This window comes from Oncorhynchus tshawytscha, linkage group LG27, assembly GCF_018296145.1.
Source record: "Oncorhynchus tshawytscha isolate Ot180627B linkage group LG27, Otsh_v2.0, whole genome shotgun sequence".
In the NCBI taxonomy this organism is placed as follows: Eukaryota; Metazoa; Chordata; class Actinopteri; order Salmoniformes; family Salmonidae; genus Oncorhynchus; species Oncorhynchus tshawytscha.
The window spans coordinates 6,456,898-6,477,576 of record NC_056455.1 but is presented as its reverse complement, the minus strand read 5'-3'; the positions used below and the strand labels follow the sequence as shown (position 1 = coordinate 6,477,576).

General features: G+C 44.8%; 1 protein-coding gene and 3 non-coding genes across 5 annotated transcripts; all 4 read right to left on the bottom strand.

The window, feature by feature from the left end:
- Positions 1-935: 935 nt before the first annotated feature.
- LOC112225951 (importin subunit beta-1) lies at positions 936-20,679 on the bottom strand. Of its 2 annotated transcripts, none has more exons than XM_042307168.1 (22): positions 20,346-20,679; positions 19,219-19,277; positions 15,658-15,840; positions 15,279-15,479; positions 14,893-15,045; positions 14,550-14,618; positions 14,349-14,438; positions 13,919-14,029; positions 13,410-13,511; positions 11,693-11,917; positions 8,615-8,806; positions 7,972-8,102; positions 7,316-7,463; positions 7,027-7,098; positions 6,466-6,610; positions 5,456-5,538; positions 5,007-5,114; positions 4,590-4,733; positions 4,111-4,216; positions 3,520-3,634; positions 2,850-3,011; positions 936-2,453 (listed from the first exon to the last, which is right to left on the bottom strand). In XM_042307168.1, coding segments are annotated over exons 1-22 (2,640 nt in total). In that variant the 5' UTR covers positions 20,386-20,679; the 3' UTR covers positions 936-2,452. The 2 variants fall into 2 exon arrangements, with proteins under 2 accessions (XP_042163102.1, XP_042163103.1); XM_042307169.1 differs by having other exon boundaries at positions 14,559-14,618.
- LOC112226355 lies at positions 3,807-3,948 on the bottom strand. Its single transcript, XR_002949725.1, has one exon. It is a non-coding gene; the product is annotated as a small nucleolar RNA SNORA79 (small nucleolar RNA).
- Positions 4,389-4,532, bottom strand: LOC112226353. The gene has a single exon (XR_002949723.1). It is a non-coding gene; the product is annotated as a small nucleolar RNA SNORA79 (small nucleolar RNA).
- Positions 5,220-5,361, bottom strand: LOC112226352. Its single transcript, XR_002949721.2, has one exon. It is a non-coding gene; the product is annotated as a small nucleolar RNA SNORA79 (small nucleolar RNA).

The following is a 20,679-nucleotide window of genomic DNA, read 5'->3' as shown; positions in this document are numbered from 1 at the left end:
ATTTCACCTTTTAAATTGAGTTGTGGGGAAATAAAACCAACACTTGCAGTTCAGTCAGCTGGGCACTAGCGGTGACCAGACACCCGACAATATATTGTATTTGGTAGTTGACAGTGTACTGCACTTCCATGTTTCTTTCCCATTATCCTTAGGATTGGACATCAGGTAATAACACACATCTGTGGTTTGGGTAAACTTCTAAACATAACTATTCCAAATTCTGCTCAGATGAAATGTACTTTGTCTATGGTCCCTGTTCAGAAGTAGTGCACCATAATGGTGAATAAAAATGCCAAAATTGATCAACCGGTCACATTAATGTCTGGAGGGACAAGAGTAATGTTTAGCTGACTTTCCTTTTAAGCAAGATAGATCATTATTCTACACACACTCAATGCAAGGGTATAAGGGTCAGCAGACACAAGTGACAGCCATTTACAGAAGAACATTGAAAGGTTACAGTGTTAAGTACAATATAGATTTTTATTAGTTTACTAGGTTGGAAATTAAGAAAAGAAAAAAAAGCAGGTTGTCATAATGTTCACAATTCTATATTCATGTTGCAATTCTTAATATCATTTCAACACATGACATGGTGTAAATAGCCAAGCCCATGAGGACAATGTTACACAATCCAAAGTGGTGTGAGGACCAAAGTCACCGCAAAAAAAATGTCCAATCTCAAATCAAATGGAAAACGCCTCATATCCAACACCTATGCATTGGAGAACGTAAACAGTACAAAACAGTGATGACAAGTTAAATTGAACCCGATTGATTATGCCAATATAGACAGATACATTTTCTGGAAGTTTCTGGGGGGGGGGATCTCGACCAACCTAGCGTTGCCATGGACACCGAAGTCATCACAGTGCATTACAAACAGTTGCAAGAAACAAAAGAAAATACAGACCAAAGTACCAGAACTGCTTGGGGAATGTTTGATATCATTTTATTGTTTCTTTTCATAGCAATGGAAAAATATAACCTTGTACAAACGTAGTCGATTCTCATTTTAACAGCTTGGTGAGTGACCCTTTTCCAACTAAGTGCAGCGAGAAACCAACAAATGGGAACTGAAACAAGCCCAATTCACTCGTTCATCATGTAGTTCAATAGATTTCTTTCTGAACTGCATGCTTTAGGCAAGTGTGTTTGCTTGTTGTATTTTACCCTATGACGAGTAGTCTAAATTTGGCACTCGTTTTCTACTCCTTGCTCATCTTAACACTAAGATAAAGTGTTACATGTCAAATGTAGTTATTTTGGAAGTGTTCCCCTAGCCTTGATTGATCCTGATGCACTCAACGCATAAATCCTCACCAATTCTTGTTAACGGGGCTGGCAAGAAAGGGTCTGTTTATCTAGAAGCCCACACTGAAGATGAAGAGAAACTACTGATGCCATTAAAAAAAAAAGAAAAATTGAACCGGTGAACATTTGTCAGTGATTCTCTTGCAGGAAATAAACACCTTCTTGCCAATTCACTCAAGTGCTGCCAATAAGTAATCTACCGGGCCCCCACTGCCCTCTCCCAAACAGCATCAGAAATATATCTTACTGAATTTGCGTCAAGCTTTATTATTTATTTGAAATAACCGGGGGGGGTGTAGCGACAGTGAATCCCCTCCCTCACAGACACACACTTCATCATCCAGGCTGGTCAGCTAGCTCCACCCCTGCATCGCTGTGGGGGCTCCTTGCAGGGGCAGGCTGGGGGATAACAGAGAGGCTAGAAGTAGGAGACGAGGGGGGTGGAGACCGCCTGCTCGTCCCCCTCGTTTCATCTTCCTTCAACTCCAGCAGTGATCCTTTAGGCGCATTTCTAACACCCCAAAAGTTTGTATTTTTCGGATTCCGGTTCAGTTCACGTTTGCGTAAAATTGACCAAGTCCACAACCATATAGTGCTTGAAGGAAACCCCCCAAAAATGACAAGGGAAAAAGTAAATCTTCCACAGATCGGTCAAAGAGCAAAATAGTCGCGTTCTTTCGTATCATGTTTTGTTTGTATTTTCCCTCAAAAGAAACCACATTTTGGCAGTTTTATTTCTCTGCTCTGGTGATCCTGTTGTAGACTAATATTCGTTTTTTTTTTCAGAAGAGTTCTAGAACTAGCCGGCTACAGCGATCCACGTTTTTGTGTGGAGTCCTTGTCAAGTCAGAATCAGTCCACAGGTGGCCGAAGAAGAAGGTGGCGGGGGGGGCCTAAGGAAGTGGTGGTGGGGGTTCAGGGGTGGGGCGCTGCTGGTCTGCCGGCAACTGCTGGAATTGTACTCAGAAGGTGGTGTGACGTCGATCCTCGCTCACTCTCGCTCTCACTCACACATTCTCAGACACTCATCTCAGCGCACGCTTCACTTCTGCTTTAACTCGGACACGACGCAAAAGACAGAAGAAACTCCAGTGGGGCGTTTTCATTGTTGTCCATCTTATCCCCAACCAGCATGAAATCTAGAGGAGGAACAGAGGAAGAAAAGCTTATTAGCTGAAGGAGCCAAAGACCTGTGTTCACGTGCTCCATGCACATAGTGATCCCTCTCATTAGGCTGCTCCAGTGAAATTCTGGTGACTTTATAGATATCAGAATTGGTTACCAAGTTACACACTCTATACATGCTCTTTCATGAAATCACTAAAGGTTACAATTTCACGCCATCTCCATAAAGAAAAATAAAGAAAAAATGGACAAGACTCGCACTTCCTGAATAAGTATCTCCCAACGCAACATTAACTTTCAAACTGTACATTTTTTTTTTATCCCTTAGCTATTCCCTTGCTGTTTTGTGACGCTCTAAAGGTGCTGTAGGGGTGACTGTCAGTCAGTAGGGCATTCGGACAATAACTCACCAGGCCTGGCTCTTGAGCTTGCGCAGCTCCTTGGTGGCCCAGGTGGCCAGCGTCTTGGTCTTGGTGGTCTTGGACCTCCGGCCCTCCGTCAGCAGGTCGTTGATGAGGGGCCGCAGCTCCACCAGCTTCATCACGTCCTTCCCAAAGGCCGTGCACAGGTCTCTGAGGAGAGGAAAGAGGGAGAGTCGGACCACATGCAGCACATTTTACGTCACAGGGGAGGGAAAGGGTTAAACTAAGCACGTCAGGCAGGAACATTACTATTTACAAACTGTAAAGGGAAGCGGAGGAAACCGTTTTACATTGATCAAGTCGCTGGAAACACGACTTTGATCTAGAGGCCTGCTACCTCAAACAACTCCTTTTCAAGTCTCTTACTGACCGGGTCTGTGCAGGTTTAAGATAAAACCCTGATGTTTTAATAGCGTTTGAGTACAAGATCTCACAGACCAGACAGATCAACAAAAATGTATAATTATTTTCGTAATTTTTAAATCAGAATTCATCATGAAGTATCTTTCATGCCTTGAGATCACCTGCCCTCCTCCGCGCATCTTAGCCCAAGCTGCCCTTAACATTTTTATGCTATGTCGTACCAACAGCATCTTCAGTATTATTGTGATCCACAAAGCAAGCGTCACTACCACTGAGATAATCCTTGTTGCCTTACCCTATAAGTCCGGCAGCGTTTGCCACCACGCCGTCAGAGTGGTCCTCGTCTTCAGCGATGTGATGGATGAAGGACAGGATGAACTCCACTCTGGGCTGCACCAGCATCACGTCAGCTACAGGTAGGACAGAACGATGCAAGGAAGACAATGTTCAGCGCAATCATGAGAATTAAGACAGGTGACCAAGTCACTCAAAATTGCCATAATTCAGACAAAGAGGTGATTAAGGATGTGTTAGGAAAAGTGGCATTTGTTGATTCAGACTTTTCAGTGTGCCACCATGTGCACGTGTGGGGTCCCGCAAAGTCCAGTGTAGACAATGGCAGCCCTGCTACCTCATGAACACTGGGTGAAATAGACCGTGTTACTCTGTGACCACCTAAAATCCCAGCTGCCACAGCTCAGAGCAGCGAGAGGAACAGGCGTCAGTGGAAGGACTCCTCAGTCTCTACTGTAAACACTAGTGCGGTGAAATCGTACATTTGGCATCTCAAGACACAATATCAATACCATAATCGCACAAAACACCAAAATACTAGATCCACAAAATGTGTAGATTAGTTATGACAGTGGGAGGATGGCGGACTCACGGTGCACGTTCTCCTGGTCCCCCTTCAGGCCCTGGATGATGCCAGTGTAGGCCTCCAGACAGCCCTCCCGCAGCTCGTTCAGATAGTCCACCATGTCATAGTCCGTCTGCCAGGGGGGGGACCAAAACACACAGCAGGTTAGCGGGATAGAGGACAGACCGCGTCGAGGAGCGCAACTGTCATTGTTATCTATTGACCACTACAATACTAATATCCCTAACAAACTCCAGAAGAGGCATGTTTAACAAGATTCTACAAACAAAATGCTCAGGGAAGAAACATGTGGGGTCCCGCAAAGTCCAGTGTAGACAATGGCAGCCCTGCTACCTCATGAACACTGGGTGAAATAGACCCCGCATTACTCTGTGACCACCTAAAATCCCAGCTGCCACAGCTCAGAGCAGCGAGAGGAACAGGCGTCAGGGTCAAATGAAACAGGGGGATGCCAAAGTGGTACAGCGCGTGTCCATCTGTTCTACCTTGTCGACTTGTGCCTGCGACGCCTGCTGCAGGGTGTCCAGGACGATCTCCAGGTACTTCTTGAACTCTCCTCCGATGGCCAGGGCAATGTCTCCGAACGCTGACAGGATCTGGGGCTTCACCGACCGGTGCACATTCTCATTCTGCAGGGGCAACAAACGCCCTTAGTCAGTACAGGTGAAAAACGTTATGAATATCTTCAAGACTTAACCTAACCTATATGAACAAAGACAGCTGGAATTATATCCCCTTTTCTTCCTGTTAATTTTTTGTTGCTGTGTCTACGGTCAGCTTGAAACCAAGACATTTACACGCTTCTACAAAGTAACCGATCAATCAAAAAAAAGATTCAAATGTACAGTCCTGCACATTCCAGTATTACCAACACAGCTGGCAGAAACTAAAGTGCAACTCACCCCCAGGTTCTCCAGCAGGAGCTGCATGATCTCGTCGCAGTAAGGCAGGATGTTGGACATTAGGGCTCGGCACAGGTCACACACCAGGCCCACCGCGGCCAGACACACCTGACGAGGGAGGGAGGGCGAGTGGTGTAGCTCGGTGAAATAATTGTGTCGACTCTCACAGCAAGCATTACTAGAAGGTACTTAGCTACTAAGTCAGTGCATTTCAAGTGTGGGGTCCCGCAAAGTCCAGTGTAGACAATGGCAGCCCTGCTACCTCATGAACACTGGGTGAAATAGACCACGTTACTCTGTGACCACCCAAAATCCCAGCTGCCACAGCTCAGAGCAACGAGAGGAACAGGCGTCAGTGGAAGGGAGAAATCTTGTGTTTTGTTTTTTTTTACTTTAAGAGATTAATAGGAATATAATCTGAAAAAAAAAAAAAAAAAAACAGAACCCACTTGATATTCTGCATAATTCTTCAGTCCAATTCCCAGGAAGGGTTTAAAGGCATCCATGTATTTCTGAAAGTCAGCGCCCAAAACTGAGAAAACAGAAGACATTACAGAACATTGAGTATGGTTACATGCACACAATTATTGTGAATAGTCAAAAATTAATACGACAATTCGATTTCAAATGTTTACATGCTTTGCAAAATTAACGATTTCCCTAATAATTTTGTTTATATGAACATATCTAAAATCAGTCTACCTACCTGGTTGGCACTTTGATAAATGCAGAAATTCAATCAAATCAATCAAAATAAACATTACCATAGCGACCATGTAATTTTTGGGAAGCCTATTTGATTCTGAGTTCGGACATATAAAAAGTTTGTATGTTTCTAAGATTCATCCTTGCAGTTTGGTCCAAACTCACTTTACTCGCGCAAAAGATGGAGGCTATAGTTGCTGGTGCTAGCACACGCACCGACCGATCGAATACGCCGCTGGAACACCGATTAAGCCGCTTATATACATCCTAATCTTTCCAAAGATACCTGGTTTTCAGAGCTGTTTTAATTGGCTTATGTTTACTTTGATTGTGACCTTACAGCGATTAAGATCAGTTAGAGTAACGCGATTACATGACTAATGCCATACTCTGCCATAACACTGATTTTTTTTAGTGTGCTTGTAAAAATGCTCAGTGAGGCATGTGACACTGGACATGCAACACACCATTTACATACTGCTAGAAGACTGGAAATCAGATTCACATTGACCAAGCGGCTAGAAACAGGTCTCAGATAAATCCTATTAAAACATCACGGTTTTCAGGGTTTTGAGTACAAGATTTCTCATCACAGACCAGATACGAGGTTTAACTGCTTAGATTCACATAAACATAATTCATCCTACTAAAGTGGGCGGAGGGTGTGCGTAGAAAACCCGGCGTGTGTGTGACCCATCTAAATGTTGTTGTTTTTTAACCATCCACCACAGTGTGACCGTTTTAAATGGCTCACCTTCCACCAAGGTTGAGACGGCCATGAGCGCATCCTCCTGTACGCCCCCGGAGCCGGCTGTGTTCTGGAACATTCTGAGCAGGGAGGCCATCACCACGTCTGAGATCTGCAACGCGTCCTGGTGCTGCACCTTCCTCAGCACATTCTATAGAGAAGTGTGGGGGGGGTTAACCTAACATAGCACAGGCTAACTCGAAAGTCGTTTAGCTACTGTGAGAAGCGGGAAAGAGGAGAACTCCAACCCAGAAGTTGTTTCCTTGCTGGGTGTCCATCTACGGTACCTTTCCTCATAAAGCCTTCTCCTTTCCTAGTACATTTTAGATCATGTCTGTGCAGGTCTCAGATTCTTCCTAGTTTCATCAGGGTTTTCTGTACACGATCTCTCGTCACAGATCAGACAAGTACTAAAAATGTATATCGCTTTTGTCTTTTTTTCTTAGGTTTTAAAATACTCACAGCTAAATATATTCATGGAACCCCCTAGGTATTCTTCTTCTACCTCTAGTTCGGGGAGGTTGAAATAGTTTGAGGGTCAAACTGAATGAAGTCAGCTTGTCTCACCTGCAGGGTGGCACACAGTAGAGACTGGAGGTCGTTGAACTGAATTCTGTCCGACGTGCTCTGGATGTGAGACTGAAGCGAGAGAGAGAGAGAGCACATGAAATCAACAGTTCCTTCAATGGGAATTTATTCAATACAGAAAAGAATCCAAGCAAAATGTCTAATAGTTTAAAGTAGATAAATCCTTAAGTAAACATCAGAGCTCTTCAGAGTAGTGAGTACATGATTTCTCATCACAGACCAAAAAGGTTTGCCCCACCAATCCACCGCTCTCTCTGTTGGGACCCACCTCCATCTGCAGGACCTGCTGCAGGCGTTCCATGATGACCAGGGTGGTCTTCTGCACAGCTGGGTAGCAGTCCTTGGCGCTGTTCTTCACAATCTCCATCAGGGCCTCGTAGGCCGCGCTACGCAGGTTGTTCTGGTGACCGTCCGGCCTGGTGGACACAGAGGGAAAACATAACTTACAATCATTACTATGCATCAGGAAAACAATATTACTTGCATTTTATATTATACAGAAATGTGTGCAATTCTTAGCAAAAAAATTGGTGCATTTAAATACATAAACCTGAGCGATCTATGACGGCAAAACTGGATAAGAGACTCACAGCCTTCAAAAGGGTATATACAGCTAAGGGCTTCAAAGGATTTCCTGAGGAAGTAGATTTTAACGCCATTCTACATCTCCAAATGCATTTTTGTCATTGAAGGCCTCAGATATTGTGGTAGGGGTTATCCATCACATGTTCAGCGTGGTGCATGATTTCTCATCACAGACCAGAGAGTTAGTCTCCAGCTAACTTCAGAAATCCTCCAGACAAAATGTCTCGTTTGACTAGCAAAGTAGAGGTTACTAAACCTCTACAGTCCTGGCAACAGAAGGCGACGTTCCATCCCCATGTCCTGCTTACCAGTCTACCGTTTCTGGACAGTCCTGCCTACCTGTCTGTGGTTTCTAATAGTTTCTGGACGATGAGCTCGAAGGAGGAGGAGAGGCAGTACGTGGCAGGCTCCTCCTGGTCCTCCGCTGCATCTGTGGCTTCGTACGCGGCTTCCGCCAGGCTGGAGAAGGCCTGAGGGATGGAGAGAAAGGGATGGAGGGAGAAGTTACGAGGGCATCCATATGAAAATCATGAATCTTTATTTTTGGTCCTTAAAAAAAATTAAAAAAATAAAAAGTCTTCAGCATGTCTCAGATACTGTGGTTGGGGTTATCCATCACATATTCAGTGTGGTGCATGATCTCCCGTCACAGACTTGACAGGTATCTCTCTCAACTATAGGTACTTTGATGCAACATATTTCACTCGAGTGGGGTGGACAGATCTACGGCATCAATTGTAAATGAGCAAGTGGTGTCTTTGTACTGTGCAGTAAATCGTTGATGCTTGTGGTGATGAAATCCATCTGTGGGATTAACAAAGTACTACTGCGGCATGTATGGTGGAGGCCAACAATGGAAATACGCTGTTTACCGTTTTCCGTGATCCTCAATTTTAAATGCATTGTATCCACGTGTTGCCGAATTGCGTTTTGAAAAATGGTCAAATTAATCAAATCAAAAAGCGGCTCTAGCTTGTCTCACCCAGCAAACGTTGGATGCGACGCGTGGCTCGGCCCCCAGGCCCTCGATGAGGCACTGCAGCAGAGGGGCCAGGTACACTTCGTTGATGGCCGCCTCCGGCAGCAGCTCACAGATCCTGCCCACTGTCCAGGCCGTGGTGTCCCTCACCACAACACTGGGGTCCTTCATCAGCTCAATCAGCGTGGGCATTGCCTGGGAAGGGAGAAAGAACAGCATTAACCCCGGTAGTGTCAATGAACGGGGACGACGACACATGAAGTCTCCCCATTTAAGAGCGTTGAGATCCTATGAAAAGCGCTATAGAAATGTAATAAATGATAATTTATTCATTATTAACTTAAGTACTGTTAACAAGGGTTCAAGAGTAAACAGACCGGCATGGATGGGCAGAGAAAGGAAGGTACTGTTAATATAACAACAGTATTTAAGTGTAGCGAGAGGGGTAGGGGCTAGAAGGAGAGGGAGGGCAGTGGACAAGATTTTACAACAGTAGCGTCTGTCAAATATGACAAACAGGGAAAGGGGCCACCAGGGATTGTCACAGAGCCTCTACAGAGTATGGCTGGGAATTGCCAGGGACCTCACGATACGTTATGTATTACGATTCTAAATGTATTGCGATTTGATAGTGTGATTTTATTGTGATTCGATGTTCCAAACATATGTCTGCTGCAGACAGACAAGAGAACCATGAGAAAATGAGTTTATCAGTCATGGAAATAAAAATTTGTCGATGACAACTAATTGGCTTCCTGCATAAAAAGATGAATAAGCTGTGCAGGAACAGCGAACTAGCGCAAACAAATATTGCGATATCGTCAAAACGATACGAGTCATCAAAAACAATATTCCGATGTGTAACTGTCGATTTCCCCCCATAACTACTACAGAGTGTCTCAATCCAGCTTTACTGAACTTGTCTGTGCAGGTCTCCGATAAATCCTATTTAAACATCAGGGTTGTCAAGGGTCTTGATTACAATATTTTTCATCACCGACCAGATACAAGGTTCTATACTGCCTTATTAGTTCACATATTCACGTTTTACAACGGAAACATGATTTTAATATAACATCAGGTCAGTTCTTTTGAATTTGCTACCTAGTGAACGACAGGTTTTTATCTCAGATTATGGACACTTACACAAGCTTATCACCAGCTCACTCTGAGACAAGCACCCACTTTCAGTTCACAGTTCAATAGGGCTTGGGGGGTCAAGGATTTCGCACAGTCTGTAAACCAAAAGGCACCCTAGACCCTACATAACGCATTACTTGTGTCCTGGTAGAAAACAGTGCACCAGATAGGGAGCCATATGAGACGCAGCCATACACACAGCCACGAAAGAACATGGTGGTTCAGCCGATACCGCCTCCTCACAGCCTCTCCAGTCCACCCTACTTGTGAATGAACACGTCTGGAAATACCCGATCACCCTGGCAACAACTTAGGGTAGATTGTGGTTCATCTAAAGATTAACTGAAACTTGCAGATAGCTTCATTATTAACCGTAAGGGAGTTTAAAAACACACAGAAAAGACAATACATTATCTGATGGGCGTGCAACAAGGAAACTGAGAAATGCTTGCAGCCTAGAGATAATGACATTTACAGCAGATACATTTCTACTTGGCCACAAGCAATTCTCTTCCTTGCTCGACACACCCATCAGACGGTGGATTGTTAGTATGCATGTTAGTCTATGCTGCTGAGAAACTCCCCCCCCGGGGGGAAATCGGTGGTATCAGTAAGTAGGTATCATAATGCAGCGGAAGCTGGTGTACTGACCTGCATGACAAGGGGTTTGAGCTGGTTGGGCCATGCCTTAGCGATGTGCAGTTGGGCGAACGATGCGTTCTTTACAAACAACTCTTTTTACTGACACGAGACGCGTGATTTGTTTCTCCTGAGTGACCGGTTCATTTTATAGTCTTTCGTTTTGACCTGCTAGTACTGGCCGCAGTGAGTCCTACCTACAGCGGGATCAATACACACTCCTCCGGCTCAGCGGCTCCAGAGACGCACTCCGACCACCAACCATCGGTCATACGCGCACGGGGAAATAGATCATGTTTACAACTGATGCATGTTTACAACTGATAATTGATCGCATGGTGCAAGAATGACTGCAATTAATTGATTATTGAATGTCATTGGCGCAGCATTTCTTTAGAACCAGAGCCTCTGCTCAAACAAACTCAAACTCTACAATGAATCATTCTGGGGGCTGCAGTTTGAACATGGTGCTCGTCACCCTCACGGGAGACATTTAAGGAGTGCAATTCCACCAAGAGTCGTTCATAATCTCGTCCGGTTGGAGCCACAACCTTACCCCATTTCAAATGAATAAAGAAATAATCTTATTCGTGTGCCTAGCAATCGACAAATGTACATTGTTTAAAGCACAGTTTCACACGTCTCAATCACAAATGACGGCTCCAATAAGCCCCCTATGGTGAACGAGATGTAAACAAGAGGCTTGTGGAATCATGACTTGAGTTTTCAGTTCGTCGTTCGCCGGCCGGGGGTCCTGCGTGCTCTGGGCATTACTGACTCAAATGAACAAAAGGAGCCGAACGAGTCTTTCTTTTGACTGAACGAGTCGACAAGATCCGAGGCAGTCAAAAGAGCCAAACATCCCATCCCTACTATGCCAAGAATTTCCTAACAGATAATCAAAACTTCTCTTCAATCTGATATGTTAGCTGCAGGTTGAGATCATAACATGGTGGTGTTCCATTTATGGCATGTCTTCATGTCTAATAAAAAGAATGACCTGGCGCACACCCAGAGAAAAGTATTTTGTGCAGAGATGCCGACTAACGACGAATAAACTAAGATATAAAAATAGTCGCACACTATATATAAAAACAGCCAGTCATTTATGGGTAAACCAACGTTTCGGCATCACTGTGCCTTCTTCAGGGTAATGTCATGAATGCTTGAACCAGGTTATGTAGACAAAGACTGCAATCATAATTGTTAGGTTAATTAGAATGAATTGAGCAAAGCTGTTACAAGAATAGCTTACAGCATGTTGAATTTGTCTTCATGTCTACATTTGGTGAAGTTAGTCACCTGAATGACGAGGGGTTTGAGCTGGTTGAGCTCGGGCCCCTCCAGGATGGAGCCAAAGGCCATGACCGAGGCGTCGCGGTAGCGCCAGTCGGGGTGCTTGATGTGCTCCTTGATGAAGGGCAGCACGTGAGGCACCACGTCATCCTCGCAGCACGTGGCCAGCAGCATCAGGCACACGCCTGCCGCCTTGCACGGGTTCCAGTCGTCATCGTCGTCGTTCTCGTCCTGAGGAGGAAGCGAGAGGGGTGAATGAGAGGAGACGCATTTACATGACACGTTATGACATCGAGAAAAGGAGGGATAAAAACCAAATGTCTATTGACAGAGGAACAAAGAAGGGGGGTGGAGGGAAGAAGTATGAAAGGAATCTAACCTGGACTTGCACATAGGAGAGGAGAGAGGAAAAACATTTACATAAAAAGGTCTGCCGGGAGAGATGACCCGATCGTGTAGAGGGGAAGGAGACCCAAAGGATAAAGCATACATTCACATGAACAGGTACCTATAGCATATCAACAAGGACATTCTACACAAAAGGACACACAATAATAGGACAGACCAAATGTGACACACAAATTCAGCTAGACAAGTACAGCGGGTCTCATTAAAGCCCCTAATAGATAAGACTGGGGTGGCACGTACAGAAATCCTCACACCTCCCTGCTAGACTTCACATGGTACACTTGTACTTATTATAGAATGGGTGGTAGCAGTAGAACACAGTCTTCCTGGGGGATAATCAACAATGTTGTATGTGGTATTAGACACAAAATGGTGGCACCTGGATGGGCGAGGAGCCACCCCCCCACACTTAATACGGGCTCCCGAGTGGCGCAGCGGTCTAAGGCACTGCATCTCAGCGCTAGGCGCGTCACTACAGACACATGGGTTCAAATCCAGGCTGTATCAGTCCCACAGGACGGCGCACAATTGGCCCAGCGTCGTCCGGCTTTGGCCGTGATTGCAAATAGGAATTTGTTCTCAACTGACTTGCCTAGTTAAATAAAGGTTAAATTAAAAATACATGTCTGCAGGTCTCAGATATTGTGGTAGGGGTTATCAATCACATGTTCAGCGTGGTGCATGATTTCTCATCACAGACCAGACAGGTTTTCCTAGGAGGCAGAATCTTAATTTAATCTCAAGATGAAGGAGTCTGCCAGCTAGAGGCATTAGTGTTGTACAGAGATTTTAATACAAGGAAATTATTCACCCATATCCTTATCAATCAGTATGTCTCACTCTACAGGATCATTCTAGGTTATAAAGGATTTATGGATGGACGTTTTAGTGTCTCTGGCTGACATTAAATCATGTAGCGTCACCACCGATGCCCTGCTCTCCAAGGACAAACTGGCTGGGGATGCCTTCACTTCCACGGGCTGGCTTACCCTGTCCGGGTAAGGTTTCCAACACCCTGCGGCTGGCATTTTTCACATGCTTCACATTAATCCAAATCTGTTTGGTCGATTTCTCCCTCCTCCAACCTCATTAACATTGTTTCACTTCGAATTGTGTGTGGGCTGTGCTAGCCAGGCTGGGCTGTGAACTGAAAGGAATCTTGCCTTGTGGTAAACACTAAAAACGGCAGACTGAAATGTTGTGTGGTGCATACAGACGCTTCACTTGAATTGTGTCCATCAAATCTGTGCCCTAATGTGTAACGAAGAGGATAACGAGGTGTAAAATGACTGCCGCGGGCTCTTCTCTTGGGTACCTGTTTGGTGAGTGTCTGGGTGAGGATGGGCACCAGGTATTGCAAGGCTCCTTTGGCATAGAACTTGCTGGTGTGCTCCGGGGGCCGGCCCTGCTCCGATGCCTGGGGGGAGAGAGAGAGAAAGATGTGCCAAACTTAGAGGAATATTTACCTTTTTGTTGTTGTGCAACTCTCCACTGCATGCATTTTGCGCCTAAAATAAACACCCGAGGTAAGGGATGTCAGCTTAACGGCCGACTAATAGTGTGATAACAAAATAACAAGGTAGGTGTAGGTCTCCGATTTAGTGGTAGGGGTTATCCATCAGGCGTTCAGCGTGGTGCATGATTTCTCATCAGACCAGACAGGTGAGCTAGATCGTCACTCAGCAAACATGGCTAACTGACCCTTTCGGGTGTTATAATATATAAAACGTGTACATTTCCATTAGTGGGCTGCAGTGTTGCCTTGTGTTTAGTTTATCGAGTTAAAACACGTTTGAAAGCACTTGTGTGTGGGGTGGGGCTCACCTCAGTCGCTTCAATGGCCAAATCCATCTCCTCGTCACACACGTTCGACCAGAACTCGATTCCTTGTAAGGCAACTTCATCAATGTCACTTTTCATGGCTTCTATTGTGATCTGTTCGGGGAGGACAGAGACCGGGGGGGGTCAGGATGTTCATTTTAAAGGAGCGTCCTTGATATGGACTACTGGCCTTGGTGTCCGTGCAGGTCTCAGATATTGTCGTAGGAGTTTCACATCAGGCATTTACAGCATCGTGCATTATCTCTCATCATAGACCAGACAAGTGGTCAACAAGCGACGCTACAATATCAGTAACTGATAAGGTCCATCAAGACCTTGTTTGGAGTTCTGACTTAAGTTCTTCAGAAAGAAATAGAAGCACATCGAAAGACCACAGAGCAAGACCCAAGTTACTGCATGGGGGGTTGCTTACCGCAAACAGTGCCGGACCCATGTACGTTTCCATGTACTGATAATACAAAGACATTATCTTCACCAAGTTCTGTAAGGCAGCCACTCGTACCTTTGGGAGACAGACATTGCATTTCACCAACATTGGTTAACAATATGATTATTGGCTGAACGCATGAATAAATGTGCCAAAAAAGGTTTTAAATAGAAAAGAGAAACTCACGATACTCACTCTGGTGTCTGGGCACTGTGTGGCCTCACAGACGACCTGCATGATAAAGTGCCTCTCCGTCTGGAAAACACAGACCCATTCACTGTTATGACAGACCCATAGACAAAGCATTCAAAACCCAACCTTGTGTGCAGGTCTCAGATATTGTGGTAGGGGTTATCCATCACACATTCAGCGTGGTGCATGATTTCTCATCACAGACCAGATAGTTAAGTCCATAAACAAGCTCAGATTTGTCCATTTCATCTTTCCATTTTTTGGGTCACAGCAGGCGACAGAGGAACTTAAACACTAACATAGTGGGACACAGGCAGGGCGGGAGACACAAACACACCTCTTTGTCGAAGTTGGCTTTGGTGAACTCCAGTGAGTTGAGCAGCGCGTTGGTGGCAGCCAGCTTGACGTTGTTGCTGGGCTCCTCCTTCCTCATGCCCTGGATGATGGCTGTCAGGATCTGGTTGGCGTTGTCCTGCAGCTGCTCAGGGTCCTACAATACAGGGGAGGAGAGAAGACAGTTGTTCATGGAAGTTACATCTGCTCTGCAGCGAAACATGCTTTTGAAAACAAAAAACAATTTAGCCTAGGTTCGATTTTGGAATCTTGTCTTTGTGCAATTGTTATTGAGGACACAATGTCACAAGTTCCATATTACAGTAGATAGATTGAGGTTATAACCACTGTATCCTCATGTGATCAAATGTGTGTGCCAGGGGCACTCACTATGTCCTGGCAGATGTATCCAATGGCCTCCAGGGTGGACTCCTTCATGTGCTCAGTGCTGCTGGGGTCCGTCACGTTGGCCACCAGCTGGGGAATGAGCTCGGGCCACTGGGTGACGGGGATCTCTGCGCAGGCGATACCAGCCACACACTGGGAGGCCGAGCTGGGCCGGTAAGTCTCCGTGCCCAGGGTCTGCAGAACCTGGAGGGGAGTGAAAAGAGGGGGGTTAAGAGGTGAATCAACTGGTGCATTTGGCTGAATGAAGCCAAGTGGGTCAGAGAACATTGGTATTATTTTGGGGGGACCACATAAAAGCCAACTGAAGCTAGAAAGTATAAATAAATCTGCACTAAGTGGTAGAAGAGGAGTTTATCCTTACAAAGTTCTTGATCTCCCTCCGGGCGTTGGCATCGATGGCAAGCCATCTCTGCTGGTAGCGTGTCTTCACGTCCGGGTCCTTGGAGGTGAGTGAGTTCTTCACCTGCAGCCCTGCGGCCACGCGAGCCACCTGGGTATTGCCAGGGTTGGCGAGCACCTTGGAGAGCTCCACCAGGAACGTGGGCTGGAGAAAGGGAGAATGGGTGGGGAGAGTTTTTAAAATGTATTTTTTTCACAATCAGGCCATTAGCTGGTAGTGGTTTAGTAAAACAAAAAAGGTAAGAATTTTTTTTGTCACCACCACAGTCCTCCAGTCCCAGGCATGAGTAAGATTTCACTGCAGTGATTCTGAACAGTGTTCAACAGTTACATTCAGCAACTGAAGGATGTAGGAGGCTAGTAATCAATCAACAGACATGACAGAGCAGGTTTGTATGCAACAGCAAAACAATTTGGACACTAAATTCCATTCATGCTGCAGTCAGTGAGTGGCAGCAGCAGGCTCCACAATCTCTTTTGATCCATGTGTGGTTGTTTTAAATCAGATCTGTAATGCGTTTGTGTAACCAAAACAACAAACTGCTAAATTCCTGGTAAATTGTTACGGTTTCTATTTTACATATACATTTTAGCAAATTTTTAAAAATAAACAGAAACAACTTATGTACATAAGTATTCAGACCCTTTGCTACAAGACTTGAAATTGAGCTCAGGTGCATCCTGTTTCCATTGATCATCCTTGAGATGTCTACAACTTCATTGGAGTCCACCTGTGGTAAATTCAATTGTTTGGACATGATTTGGAAAGGCACACACCTGTCTATATAGGGTCCCACAGTTGACAGTGCATGTCAGTCCAAAAACCAAGCCATGAGGTCAAAGGAATTGTCCATAGAGCTCTGAGACAGGATTGTGTCGAGGCACAGATCTGGGGAAGTGTACCATAAGATGTCGGCAGCATTGATGGTCCCCAAGAACACAATGGCCTCCATCAATCTTAAAATGTAAGAAGTTTAGAACAACGAAGACTCTTTCTAGAGCTGGCCGCCCAGCTAAACCGACCAATCGCGGGAGAAGGGCCTTGGTCAGGGAGGTGACGAAGAACCCGATGGTCACTCTGACAAGCTCTACAGTTCCTCTGTGTAGATGGGAGAACCTTCCAGAAGGACAAGCATCTCTGCAGCACTCCACCAAGCAGGCCTTTATGGTAGTGACCAGACGGAAGCCACTCCTCAGTCAAAGGTACATGACAGCCCGCTTGGATTTGCCAAAAGGCACCTAAAGGACTAAGACCATGGGAAACAAGATTCAACTCTTTGGCCTGAATGCCAAGCCTCACATCTGGAGGAAACCGGGCAACATCCCTACAGTGAAGCATGGTGGTGGCAGCATCATGCCGTGAGGACGTTTTTCAGCAGCAGGGACACTACTCAGGATCGAGGGAAAGATGAATGGAGCAGTAGAGAGATAATCAATGAAAACCTGCTCCAGAACACTCAGGAGCTCAGACTGGGGCGAAGGTTCACCTTCCAACAGGACAACCACCATAAGTACACAGCCAAGATAATGCAGGAGTGGCTTTGGGACAAGTCTCTGAATGTCCTTGAATGGCCCAGCCAGAGCCCAGACTTGAACATCTCTGGAAAGACCTGGAAATAGCTGTGCAACAACGCTCCCCATCCCAACCTGACGGAGCTTGAGAGGATCTGCAGAGAAAATGGGAGAAACTTGTCGTATCATACCCAAGGAGACTTGAAGCCGGATTCGCTGCCAAAGGTGCTTTAACAAAGTACTGAGTAAAGGGTCTGAATACTTACATAAGTGAGTTTTTTATCATTGAGAAATTAGCAAAAATGTCTAAATCTGTTTTTGCTTTGTCATTATGGGATAGTGCATGTAAATTGCAGGGAGAGAAAAACAAAGCTATAACAATGTGAAAAAAGTCAAGGGGTCTGAATACTTTCCGGAAGTAACTATATACTCTGCTTTGTGACCATTTTTAGATGTAAGAGTTCATCTGTGACACCTATTCAAGATCATCCCATTAGTGGGGCCTATGAGGCATCAAGTGTCTAGGCTTTCTGGAGATTAAAAATGTATGTACAAATACTTTGATTAGGAGAGGAAATCTCTGTCCCTTTAGCTGATGGATTAAAAGACAGATAGGGTTTAATCATTAATCATAATGCAGTCTTTAATGATAATGAAGGACAGGAGGGCACCACAAAAGAAGGCCATTTAGCAATACTTGTACCATGACATCTTCTGACTACTGATTTGGGTCAAACTCCCTTAATAGTTTTTTATCTACCTAGCCAATTATGTGACTGATCATTAACAGAGCTGCACAGTCCAGCAAACAAAGCCATAGACCTTTGAGGTGCCTTGCAGTTAAGAGTATTGGGCCAGTCACCGAAAGTTCGCTGGTTTGAATCCCTGTGGCGACTAGGTAAAAAAAAAAATCTTCCAATGTGCCATTGAGCAAGGCACGTAACACTAACTGCTCCTGTATGTCGCTCTGGATGAGTGTCCGCTAAATGACTAAAATGTAAAATATATTTATATTATTTTGACTTGAAAAAAGCTACATAAGGACATGTGGCCAAATAAAATGGGAGATTACACAATTGATGTTTAGCTTGACTACTCTTCAGAATATATAACTTGTATTTAACATGCACCATATAGAGTCTAGCACGAGAAAGGTTAAGTGGCAGATGTTGGTACCATGCCACTTCCGTTCAAATGAGCCCTGCACACCTTGCACAAACTAGCTTTTTCTATGGGGATCTGCCACTGCCCAAAATAGTTATCATAGCATAAATGTTTCCTCAAAAGGAAGAGTGCATACACACAAGGAGACCAATTTCAAAGCTAAATAGCTATGCAAAAATGTAGTTCAATGACAGATGCCATGATCACGCCTTACTTCCTCTTCTCTAGCCAGCTAGCTACACCCTCTTTTGCTTTCTACTCCAAAAATGCAATGGACATCTGTCAGGGGGGAGGAGTGCTCTTGCTCACTAGTAAAAGCCTATCATGCAGCTTTCCGGTTAACTATTAGTTACATGAATAGCATACGGAATCAAATGCAGCTATAAAATTACAACATGTTAGCCACATGTGTCCATATCAAAACAGCGTAATCCGCCCTGCTAGTGTTCCATCACTATCATTGAACTCGTTTTTCGATCCCGGGGTTATACTACTGCTCAAGTGAAATTAATCTGAATGAATAAATGTTTTGTTTTTTTAAATCACTGAAAACGGACATTTGTCGAAATTTTGTTAGTGCTCAAGTGATCATGCCAAGGCACTGGATTCCAACAATGGTGTAGCTGGTGTGCTAGCTAGCTAACGTGGGTTAATGCTAGGTCTCCATTCATTCGCGAAAGCTGAGGTGTGTGACGCTGCTGCCAAAAGGTTGAGATGGAGAAAGGGCCCAGTTGAAAACGCCGGCAATTCAATTCAATGCGCTCATGCCCTGTGTTTCTGGCGCCAGACCTGAATGTGACCGGAATATATTATCCGTCTAACTGATAAAATGTGTAGTTATACAAACCAAATTCTCAATTGCCGCCTGCTCCAGAAACTTCTGTGCCGCCTCCAGTTCATTTCGATCTGAGGGGGCGAGGGAGAAAATGTGAGCGTTATACAATGTGAATAGCTAGTGCACTTGCTAGTTAGCTACAACATGAAGCAGCAAAGTTCTGTTAGCATGCATCTGCAATTCCTACATTGCCTTTGCTAGCTAGAACGATTAGCTAGCTAGGCTACCACGATTACCTAGCTAACATTAGCTAGTGTGTACAGTGCGCACCAGTGATCACATTCACCGCTACTGCGATAATTGGGAAATCTACTTGGGAAATTGTGGGTGTACATTTCCTGATGCAAGATTAGTTCGTTAACTCGTTTAATTAAATAGCCAATTTATCAAGCCCTACTAGCTAGATTGGTGACCCATGTCATGCAAACACGCTGGCTACCGGGGATGCTATGCTCACTAGCGGATAGCTACTAGAGGCCAACGATTAAGTTAGCCGTCCAGCTAACCAACTCGTATCAAACTATTTAGCTAACGTAGTTCGCTCTACATGTTACATCACCACGGGCAATGCACAAGTGTTTACTTCACTAGCTAGCGTATACCACCTAATAACGTTTACATGATTGAGCCCAGGCATTTTCTTAAAAATAAATCACATCGGCACATCATGCACATGCTAGATACAGTACTTAGATATTAATCTTTAAAGTTAGCGGGCGTGCAAGGCAGGGCCGATTTAGTTGCACATGAATGGCTAGTTAGCCAAGTTAATTGATAGGTAACTATACGTATCAAACCAGTAAAAATATCCCATCAAAATGACCAACTATCTGGGTGATAACTTTTTCAACGGATAATACATTTTGACAACTGGCAGTTCGGCCAATGCCGCCCAGATTAAACTATTAACAGTGCTAAAAGTTAGCATGTTAGCGAATTCACCACAGAAGCCGCATCCGCAGAGTGAGTAGGCCGTAACATTAGCAGCCTAGCTAGCCGAGTGCTAGGCATTTCCTCCTCCCTTTTTCTGATTTAACTTTCACCCGTTATCGTTATCAAATACAGATATGTCAAGTTGCTTGGCCTAAACTCTTCACATGGCAAATGTTAAAGATAAGTATATGGAGCTGTATAATCACCTGGAGAGACAGTTTTTTCGAGGATTGTTATCAGCTCCATTCTGTCCCAACCACTCTACACAGAAGTCGCTAGCTAGTTAGATTGCCGCGCACAACTCAACCCCGGATTATATTTCTTCAGTGTTCAACCAAAGTAACAAGACCGTGGATAAATCAACGAAAGCCGGTGAGAAAAACACACACGCCCAGTATCCCCCAGCCGATTAGTTTACTCTGGATATGGGCTATTTCCAAACGCGGAACCTGGAAAAAAAATTGTTTAAGCAGCAATGCCGCTTGTTCATTCTGTGTTGTCGGGAGGGAAAGGGCCTTGCTCGACTCCCGCGGAAGGATA